This window comes from Patiria miniata, unplaced genomic scaffold, assembly GCF_015706575.1.
Source record: "Patiria miniata isolate m_02_andy unplaced genomic scaffold, ASM1570657v1 HiC_scaffold_27, whole genome shotgun sequence".
In the NCBI taxonomy this organism is placed as follows: domain Eukaryota; kingdom Metazoa; phylum Echinodermata; class Asteroidea; order Valvatida; family Asterinidae; genus Patiria; species Patiria miniata.
The window spans coordinates 1,050,679-1,061,860 of record NW_024037066.1 but is presented as its reverse complement, the minus strand read 5'-3'; the positions used below and the strand labels follow the sequence as shown (position 1 = coordinate 1,061,860).

The 11,182-nt window shown below is 38.6% G+C and overlaps 1 protein-coding gene across 1 annotated transcript; it reads right to left on the bottom strand.

Moving 5' to 3' along the window:
* Positions 1-5,469: 5,469 nt before the first annotated feature.
* LOC119734547 (G-protein coupled receptor GRL101-like) lies at positions 5,470-10,151 on the bottom strand. Its single transcript, XM_038208084.1, has 3 exons — positions 10,117-10,151; positions 6,850-6,927; positions 5,470-6,651 (listed from the first exon to the last, which is right to left on the bottom strand). Exons 1-3 carry the CDS (start codon positions 10,149-10,151, stop codon positions 5,562-5,564), a joined length of 1,203 nt encoding a protein of 400 aa, XP_038064012.1. The 3' UTR covers positions 5,470-5,561.
* Positions 10,152-11,182: the final 1,031 nt, after the last annotated feature.

The following is an 11,182-nucleotide window of genomic DNA, read 5'->3' as shown; positions in this document are numbered from 1 at the left end:
TACAAATGCCTTTTTTCACTCTAGAGAGCTCTTCCGCGTCCCCGCCCCGGCACAGTCTCCCTCCCCCCCCCCTCCCCGGGCTGGAACCTCTCAACGAGGTTGCTTCAATAACAACATCGGAAAGCTTGTCAAATAGGTGGCGCTAAGCGTCCGAAACGGTGAGTCGCGGGGCCGCGTAATTTTTATTCCTAGGAGGGTTAGGGGCAATGTCATGAATAATTCATGTTTATCCATGAGAACGGACAATGACATCAACAGCATTGTTGTTAGTTACTCAACTAGTTACAATACATTAAAGCATTTTAAAGAACGGTTGTCGTCGAGCTACCACACAGTAGCCTAGTGGATAGCGAGATGAGCTATGGATACAAAGATCCCTGGTTCGAATCCACGTCGTCGCTGCTCATTTTTCTTCTCCAAATTTATCACTGAGATAATTTTAAATTAAGGGGAAAATAGAAGGAGAACCTTAGTCTTGCAATGATTCAAAGGAAAAACTGAATTATTCATGACATTGCCCCCAACCCTCCTAGGAAAAAAAATACGTTTGCATGTTATTTTGCCCTCATTAAACTCATATTTCAAAAGATAATACATGTATTTGCAGTGCAGACAGACATTTTTGCAAGGGGGGGGGTCCTCCTTTGGGCTGTCAGACCCGAGAACATGTTGAGTATCGACGTCTGTAATTTTGAGAACTTTATGATATGAGAGTGCGTCATCGGCTGTGTCCTTTATACGCTGGGGGGTGTCGGGCGGCCCAAAGGGGGTAGGGGGCCCCCTCCCTAAATCCACCGGCAAGGGCGGATCCAGAAAACAATTTTTGGGGGGCCAAAAAAAATTTGGGTCCTCAAAAAAGTTGGTCAACAAAATGACGGCGTGGGGTTCGGGGCCCTCTTAAGGGCCCCGAAATTTTTTTGGATTCTAGATGCTCTGTGGTGCGATCTGAGGCAATTTCTGACCACTTTAACCAATGTTTTTTTGAGAAAAAGATGGTGGTGTACTCATTGCCTGCCTTTATTGCGATGTCACATAAAAAAAAATATTGGTTTCGTTTTTGGGGGGCCATGGCCCCCTTTGCCCCCTCCCCCCCCGGATCCGCCGTAAACCACCGGTGAGTGCAGAAGACAACCAAGTTTGCTGAGAGTTTGCACAACGTGACGATCACAACATCCATTTTTGTACACAAATGTGACCAGGTCTATTATGTTCATGTTTACCTATATACTGTTCCCAATTTGGTCGTATTTTCCTGAATTTAATTTACGTTTTAAACTTCATGACTTGTTCTCATGTATTTTCATTAAATTATTTACTGTCTATGATCTAAGTCATGAAGTCATCCTCGACGTATTTTTGATATCCCCTCACTATAATTTTCCAAATTCTTGTTCTCCGCTGTTATGTGTTGATGGTTGATGCTCGTGTGCTATTAGTTAGTGTTTGTCTAAATTTGGTGATACTGCACTCTTTGACATTTTGTGGTCTAATGTTCATACTCCATTCATATACGGTTCATTTAAACTTGACATTTTAGCAGTTTATATACAGGGTGAGTAAAAAAACACCGAATCCCAAATGTCGGAACTATTGTTTTAGTGAAGCTCTGCGTGTAGCACTTTCAAACTCTAGGATATGAGAGCCCAATTCATCAGCTTCATCAATAAACGAGCTTAGACAGACATGCGGAGGGACACTTAATTCATGAATCTTACACATCTTTTTACATTTATACAGCTTTTATTTTTGAGAGCCACATTTTTTAACGTCACTAACCTAGCAGAATAAACTTGTTCCTTAAGCATTTTTTTCTAACAATGATTTCTCATCCATTGTGTTTGTGAAGCTCACACAGTCATGAACAGAATTATTTTTCTTAGCAAGTGTTAAACTTATCTTTAATCAATCACCTGCAGTGCTTTCCATTTTCATTCCATGCTCAAATGAATCGATACAGGGTCAGTAAAAAAACTGGAACCCCAAACCCCAAAAATTATACTTCATATTAAGAAAAATATGTAGCACCGAACATAATAATGACTTGAAAGCCAATTTCACAATCTACTTTTAGATGAAAAAAATACTGAAATTGCCCAATCCGTAGCTTATGAATTGGCTTTCCAGTCGTTATAATTTTTTATGCTACATAGTTTTTTAAATATGAAATATTATATTTTGAGGGTTTGGGTTCCGTTTTTTTTTTTTTACTCACCGTGTATTAACACTGATTATCATTTTCAATAAATGTATAGAATACATGAGATTACATTCTCCGTTTTCAGTACTTTTAAGCCACAGTACATCAACAAATTATTAATATCGACTTCATAACCACAGCATTTTATACAGCAAAAGGCGTAAGCAATGCGAAACTTCCTATACCATTCGTTTCAAAATCTTGCATTAATTAGTTGACGGTCATATTAAGATTACACTTCATAGGCCCACGATATAAAAAAAAATTGGCCCTTTATTTCAAATCTAACAATCACAAGCTTCTCGCAATGTCAATCTTCATGCAAAGAATGAACAAAAGAAATAATTCTCACAAAAATGTAAAATTATGAAGGTCTATTTTTTAGGCACATGTATTTTTTTCTTTTTGTTTTTGGCATATGTGAATTTACATAAGCAAAATAAGTAATCGTGGGTAGTGCATGTATGTACATATATACAGTGTTACAGCTTTCTTAGCATTTGAAACTGACTGGTATTTCGGTTCAGTTTTGCGTCAATCCTTCGTTAATTGATTCAGTATCCGACAAGTCAGTGAACTATCTTTAAGCACAACCATTGTTTTTTTAAATTAATGAGTATCGAGCCACATTTTGGATTCATAATCCTTAAAACTGTAAAGTGTTTGCCTGACGTGATATCACAGCAGCAGCGCGCTAAGTTGTTGTAGGACGTAGACCTACATGATCGTTTGAAATTGTGACAATTTAATTTATCACCATACATTAATTAAGAGTTTAAACTATTGAAATTCGCCAAATAATGCATGCTTTGGGGTAAAATTCATCGCCTAATGGCTCATTGGTAACTTCTGCCGTTTGAAAATTGATGGCTTGTTAGAATTAGGAAAAAAGGCACTTACATCATCGAGTGATGCAATGGCGGAATTGATCAACCTCTTCCCCAGGGATTACTTTATTTTCAGCTACGCTAAACCCTGGGGGAAACGTGCTTCCTGTATCCTGATTCGATACATCAATAGCAAGTAATGGATTTATATCGTGTATGTGTTATCTCCAACGTACATTCAGTATTTTAACGTTCAATTTGAATTAACGTGCACTCCAACTGAAAAATCACTCCCCCTTTTCCATTTTGCTTATAATAATACTGAGTTACCATCCGAAGAAGCTGGATGCAGGAAAGGAAGAGGGACAAGGAATCAGATAGGAAAATTTGAGGAGTCTAATGGAAAAACATCAGGAATTTCGACAACCCTTGTTCCTCTGCTTTACTGACTATTCTTAGGCATTTGACTGTGTTCAACATCCGTAGCTGTGGATTATCATGAAGGAAATGGGTTTCTCTGCACATTGTGATAACACTGATCAGAGCATTATACCAAGGTCAGGAAGCCACCGAAAGAACAGAGTCCGGAGACAGCGAGTGGTTCTCAATTGGGCAAGGAGTGCGTCAGGGATACATTATAGGGATGCAGAATACATGACGAGGAAAGCTCTAGATGGTTTTGTGGGACAGGTATCAATCGGATCGTCAGAGAAACAAACTTCACATATGCAGACGACACCACCTTGATTGCTAAAACAGCAGCAGAACTCCGAGACCAGATTGACCGAATCAAACGGACCAGTGAGGAATACGGACTGTGCCTCGACGTTAGGAAGACAAACGTTACGATAAGTGGAGGAGTGACAGACCAGCAATTACAAGATGATGGCGAGGACATTGAAGTTGTCAAGACTTTCAACTTCCTGCATTCCCTAATTGTCTGTGATGGCGGAAGCTCTCAAGAAATCAAAAGACGTCTCGCGAAGGCAAGGTCAGCAGCCTTCGCCCTCACCGACATAATGGAAGGACAGAGGAATTTCTCGAACCACACCATTCCAAGTCCTGAATGCTCATGTTGTCCCGATTGCCACCTATGGGTCTAAAACATGGGCAGTTGGAAAGGCAGGCAGAAACAGAATGAATGCTCTCGAGATGTGGTGCTAGCGGAAGATGTTGAGAATATCACGGAAGGAGCGGAAGAGAAATGATTACGTCAGAAAGTTGATTGGGGACGATACGACCACCGTGGGCCAAAGGATTGACAAACCAAACTGCAGTATTTGGGCCATGTTTCAAGATGAGAAAGAGATAATCTGGAGAAGATTATTGTTCAAGGAAATGTTGAAAGCAGTCATTCATGCGGCAGACAGCTAAGAAACCCCGCTGTACCGATGGATTAAAGGAGCTGACAGGCCTGTCTCTGCCCTCAGCCTACCGGTCAACTTTGGACAGGCAGAGTTGGAACTCCATCATCAAAAGGGTCACAATGAGTCAGTCATGACTGCATATATGGCTATCAGATGAGATTGTAACATTTTAACTTTGAAGAAAGTTATGCTTTCGGATCCGTCACGCCGCGACGAATATTGATTCTGTTGTTACCCCATGCACCGCACACAAAAACAAAGACTGATCTAAAGCACAGCCAAGGCACCAGACTTTTCCTAATTTGCATAAATGTGCAAGGTTTTTGAACATCATGATGTAATACCAGGTGACGTGAGAGAGCTAGGAGTGGTGGGAGCGTACTGCGCGCGACTCATGGGAACGAGGTATTGGCTGTTGATTTCACGTGTAGTCGCCCGCATTGAATGTTTTCTGAAGACACCTTTGATCGTCCCATTTCAGCAAAAATTGACAGAAAATACCTCCAAACTGAACAAACTCGTCCAACAATCACACGTACGCGTAGCATAAAATGGGAAGATTGCGCAATCATGCATAAACAGCACACGTCATATCTGTAAGCTTGTGGTCAAGTAAATCGGCAAAATCCTTTTATAATTATCGGCTTTATTTAGCTGTAAGCATTCACAGTGAGTATGAATGAGCAGTTTGCTATATCCTTAGTCAATGAAAGAAATTGAAATTTTACAGCACCCAGCTTTTACAAAATTGATGATTTCGTGAAACCGGACGTCTTAATGTCTTAAACATTAATGAAATGTGGATTAAAAAAAACCGTACCTGGGGCCTTGATACCAAGGTACGGTTTCGCCTTGGCTTTTGCACAGCTCAAAGCCACGGCTATTTTTAAATTATTTTCCCCAGGTATGAGTCACTTTGGTAATAACACATTATATGCTTCGAGCAAACCTTTGCAATGTGTATGTTTGCTGGGACAGATTCAGCTCTGGCTCAAGGGGAGGGGTGTGTAGCTGTCGGAGGGGGGGGGGGGGCCTAGCATGTACATTTTGTGCATAATTTTCCTTTTTTGCGGTGGGGGGAGGAGGAGAGAGACCGCCTACTCCACCCCTCCCTCCGTAGATCCGCCACTGCACTTTGTTGAACTTTGTTGTGATTTTGGTTTGTTTGATTCACTGTCGGTGTTCTACTTTTGGTTTAGTCGCGCAACAAACTGTGAGGAAAGTGTAAAGGACAGGATTCAGGGACGAGTTGATTGGTAGAACCAGAACCACAACCCATGCATACACCTCGGTGGATAGAGTGACTGTTCCCGTCTGAGACAGAATCCCCAGGATGATTATAGGCATCCAACAGCAGAAATCCGTCATCACGATCAGCGCCAACTTGGCCGCCATTTTAAAATCACGCTCCCTGTGGGCATTCACTCCGACAGCACTTCTTGTGCGCTTGACACTGATGAAGATGGCGACGTAGCAACACAGGACAAGAAGAAAAGAAACTAGATTGACCCCAAGGAAGAGAACGATTGACAGGATCCAAGATGGTTTCTCACCTGTGGCGTGGGCACTTTCAAATCTCCCAACCAAAGACAAATACACCGTCGACTTTCTCAATATCACATCAGATGCCTTAGTTGTAAGGGGCAGGCCGATACAAACATCCGAAAGTCCATATATATCAGAATCAGACCCAAATGAAAGTGTCGGCACGATACTCAGACAAAGTGCCAGGAACCATAAGATACCAATGATGATTGTTGTTGATTTTACTCCCAGAGAGAATCTTTTCAACGGAAACACAATGCCTAAGAAGCAGTCTACGCTGATGAGTGTCACAAAAAACACCGAAGCCTCGCTGGACAGAACTGACAGAACTCCAGCAAGTTTGCACAATGCACTGGTGCGCCACTCAGGAGCCACAAGAAAGTAGTCCTCGCCAAATGAAAGATCTGCACCAGCTATGATTAACATGTACACACCCATCATGAAGTCCGCGATAGCCAGATTTCCTACCATAAATGAGAGTGTCTTTTTACCCCCTCCGTCCCCTTTCTGCATAAGCCTCCAAATCAGGACAGAGAAATTACCAATAAGCGCGCTCATTCCCAAAACCCACAACGCCGCTCGCAGTATGTTATTTGGCATAAGGCTGTCGCACAGATTCAAAGCTGGTTTAGGCTTTGTAGTCAAACAATCTTGCTCGATAGAAAAATGCTGCAACTTGGACAAGGCACAACAAAGACGGTAGTCGTCAACGTATCTGAAAATGTAATTTAAAAAAAAAAGTTTATTGAAGACTACACACAATGTATTAAGAATTTTTTGGACAGAACTGCACATAGCATTTGACGCTGTCGTGAATTAGATAAGAATTTGATATTGGATGAACATCACTTCCCCAGGCAGCATCGTCTATGTTATGTTTGATAAAACTATTGAAATCGATTTTATGACTTACGCTTTTTGCAAGGCTGGTAACCCATCAGAGGCGACCTTATCAAGCTTATTCAGCGTGCCTGATATGTCAAACAGTACACTGAAAAAGATCAGAAATTAAACATGGTCTTGATATGACAGTTAAACAGGCATACTCGAAACTCATATTCTAAGCAACCAGTTGTCTGGGGCGTTAATTCTCTTTTAAATATTTCATCTGTTCAACTATGGATCCGTCGAGACTTTGCCTCGTTATAAAAATTTAATTAAAGGTCTTTTTCTTAACTTTGAGATAAAACTTTTGCGAAAATTTTTGGAAATCTTTTTTTAACCAATTTTCTGGAATTGCGATCAATGTTTTTTTTGTAAATGATAGCAATAATTTTTAAATAAGTTCAAATATTTGTAGGCCATACTAAGTGCCTTGCACATATTGTGAGGGGTGAAGTACAGCTTACTGATAACAAAACGGACGTAAAATCCAAATTTCCAATTATACCATTGGGGCCTGTAATTAATTTTTTTTTTTTTAGCATGTGCCACTTGGTTCAGAATGTGTATACAAAACCATTACGACCTGTGGTTCTACAGCGCGTCCCAAAACACCCGCAACATTTTTTTTTGCGAGGCTCTAGCGTCGCCGCGGAAACACGTACCGCCGTTATTTTTTATATCATAGTAAAGCTTGGAATCTTAACTTTATCCCTGGTAGGTATTGTTTGATTTTCCAAAGGGTTTTGAAATTATTCGTGTTCACATAAAGGCATGTCAAAACAAACTCAACCGATTTCAAGGAAAATCAATCATGCGCATTTTTCCAAATGTGGAAATGCTTCATAATGTTCATGATGTGACGATCTCGTTGCCTTTTACGTTCTGTGTTTCCTTTTCTTTTCGATCCACGCCTATGCTTCACCTTAAATAAATTCACAATATTGCTCGTCGTTTCAAGTTCAATGTGTTTTTAGTATAAATCAATTGTTTTTTTTGTTATTTCAACAGCTTGTTGACTCGAGTTTGCATCTGATGTACCGCATCATCGATTTTCCTTGAAATCAGTTGAGTTTGTTTTCGAAATGCCTTTATTATGAACGTAAATAATTTTAAAACTCTTGTAAATATCAAACCAATACTCGTCAGGGATAAAGTTAAAATTCCCAGCTTTAAAATGACAATGGTATAATGGTGGTACGTGTTTCCGCGCAGACGCTAACCTTGCAAAAAATAAGTTGCGGGTATTTTGGTACGCGCTGTAGTTAAGTCATGCAGGAAGAGTAATTTTAGCAACAACTGCAATGCTGCTGCAAACTGTACTTAAAAATGAAGTCGTAAAGACATTGCCCATGATCGAAAATGAAAAAAAGAATTGCTGAAACAGATTTTCCAGTGTGAGATTGATTCCCATTCAAATAGCTTGCAATGCTAATAAACATTTGAGTATCTTTTGTGACATCAGAAATTTTATAAAAACTTACAGCTTTTTGAGATTGAAGAGTCCATCAAGAAAGCCAGCCTGGATCGTCACGAGGGGAAGACTTTCTAAATAACTGTCAAATCAAAAGGAGAATAGGCCTATAACAAAGCTGAAATACACTGCAAAATATGTAAAGGTTTCTTTGTGTTAAACGTACTGTTTCTAATTGAAATTATTTGTTTTCTATTCAGTTTAATTGCCTGTACGGTATGAACGTAAATTTCCTCCTCATTTTTATTGAAACATTGGGCCGATTTAGATTAATTTATTTCTCCCACGAAGAGGGCCGTTCAGATTAATTCGTGAAAAATCAGCAATTAAGGCGAAGTAAAAAAAAACACACACGTTTCTCGTCCCCGCCCGCTTCCTTCTTGGAGGCCGCCTGGATTTTTTTTATTATTTGTTATTTTTGAAAAATGTAGTAAAAAAACCACCAAAAAGGTCAAATGCATCTAAAACTGTTCATTGTAGACCAATACAACTCTAAATGACACTGTAAATATGTTCAGTTCTCTTGTCCAACTTGTCTTTCATTTTAAAAGTGTCTTTGAACAGTGGAAACACCAACGGTTGCAGGAAATTTTAAACTGGCGGCCATCTTGAAGAAAATAAAAAATAAAAAATAAAAAGCCCCGCTTCCTCCTTTTTTTTCAAAAACCCGGACGAGAAACATGTTTTTTTTTTATTCGGCCTAAATTAGAATATTCTGCAAAGTCAAAATAAAAATACATGAACAAAGATTACGTGGAAGAATTGATTACCCCCCCCGAAAAAAAAAATTAATAAAAGCACATTAGTGCAGCAATAAAGAAAACATGGGCAATGAAGACAAAAATCGGATAATTAAAATGAAAACCTGATTTTTAAAAACGAATGGTAATAAGCTGGTTTTTGTGTATGTTTTGTTGCATAGTATCTGCCGTGACTCTGAAAATGTTTTGAGGGGACTAGCACAATGTATTATATCAATGACTACAAGGATTGAAAATCCATCGGACAGGGTCATCTTTGTGTGATTCTGATTAAACCGCTAAGATATCTTAACAAGCTTAAAATCAATTTACAAGCATATTCGTTACATCAACTATTTATCAACAACAAGAGTTTGGATATTTCCGAACCATATCTAAACTTACAGGGTGTTGAGATTTGAGACTCCAGAAAATGTACCTGCGGGAATCGACTCAAGGCGAAGATTCGTCAAGAAACTGTCGAATCAAATGAAGAACAGCAAAGTTGAAATATTCCGCCAAATAGTTATATTACAATAGGGAAGAACACTCTTAATATTATTTGGCAAAATTAAAGTTGCATCAAACTTGTTCTCTTAAAGAATGTTTATTTTCTCCAAACGAATTTTCAATGTGTATAATTTGTTTGCTCAAAAAAAAACATCCGATTTGGGTGACGGAATTCCGGGTTTTCATTTTGTGCAAAAAGTAATGAGCTCGCCCTGCGAGAGCCAAAAAAAATCGAATTATGTGAAGAAATAATTCAATGACTAATCATCGGTGGATTTCGTTGTTCGATGTCTTTTTCAAAAGACATCGACTAGTTTGATGTGGCTTTTCAAAAGTGAGTAACGATGCTGGCAAAGTAGCAATTTAAAAAATAACGATATTTTTCGTGGTGAAACTCGAAAATAGCGTGGGGAACGCATCTTTTATCATTCTGATTCACGCCATAACGTGTTGAAAGTTTCTATACACAATCCATTATAGTTTGATGTTTTTTTTTTTTCTTCGAATAGAACCCTGAATAAAATAGCCATTGGTCATTGCCTTTTTTCCACGCAATACAGAATACTGTATATACTGGTTCCTCTCAGGATCCATAACGTAGGGATCCATCGGGGCCTTTCATTTGCTTTTTTTTATCATGTGCCCTTTGGCTCAGAATGTCTATACAAAACCGATTAAGACGTGTGGTTCATGTGCAATACATGTATGTAGAAACATCAGTAAAGGTAATTTAGCGACAACTGCAATTCTGCAAACTATACTAAAAAAAAAAAAAGGAGCCGTAAAGACATTGCCCATATGATCCAATTTTGTTGTTGCTGAAACAGCTTTTTTATTGTGAGATCGATATATTTTTAAGTGTGAGATTGATAACCATTCAAATAGCTTGCAATTCAATTAAATTGCCTGTACGGTATGAACGTAAATTTCCTCTTCATTTTTATTGAAACTTTGGACAAATTTAGATTTATTCATTTCTCCCACAAATAGGGCGTTACGATTAATTCGTGAAAAATCAACATTTGAATTAGAATATTCTAAATCAAAGGAAGTGTTGCAAAGTAAATAATAAATACATGAACAAAGATTATGCGGAAGAAGTTAATTACCTCAAAATAAACTCAAGCATATCAGTGCTGGCAATAAAGAGAACACGCGTAATGAAGAATGAATACCTGATTATTAAAAACGAATTGTATTGAGTTTGTTTCCCTGTGTTTTGTTGCGTTAGGCCTATATCTGCCATGATTCTGAAAACGTGTTGAGGGGAATAGCGCAAGAAGAATTACACGAATGACTACAGGGAATGAAATTCCATCGGACAGGGTCATCTTTGTGTGATTCTGATTCAACCGCTAAAATATCTTAACGAGTGTAAAATCAATTTACAAGCATATTCGTTACATCAGCTATTCATCAACAACGACAATAAAGTTTAATATTGAATATATCGATATCTCTTTCAAAAGTGAGTAACTATTGATATTGAAAAATATTAATTGAAAAAAAACACAAATATTTTTCGTGGGGAAACTCAAAAATAGCATAAGGAACGCATCTTTTATCATTCCGATTCATGCCATAACGTGGTGAAAGTTACTCTTACATAATCCATTACAGATTGAAGTGGCTTTTTTTTC

What these genes read in the sequence shown, in the direction of transcription:
- LOC119734547 (XM_038208084.1), bottom strand. Translation starts at nt 10,151, where the DNA reads ATGGATCCCTACGTTATGGATCCTGAGAGGAACCA. An exon ending in ATGGATCCTGAGAGGAACCA is followed by an intron (nt 6,928 to 10,116) that starts GTATATACAGTA and finishes GATCTTTTTCAG; the next exon opens with TGTACTGTTTGACATATCAG. An exon ending in TTACCAGCCTTGCAAAAAGC is followed by an intron (nt 6,652 to 6,849) that starts GTAAGTCATAAA and finishes TTACATTTTCAG; the next exon opens with ATACGTTGACGACTACCGTC.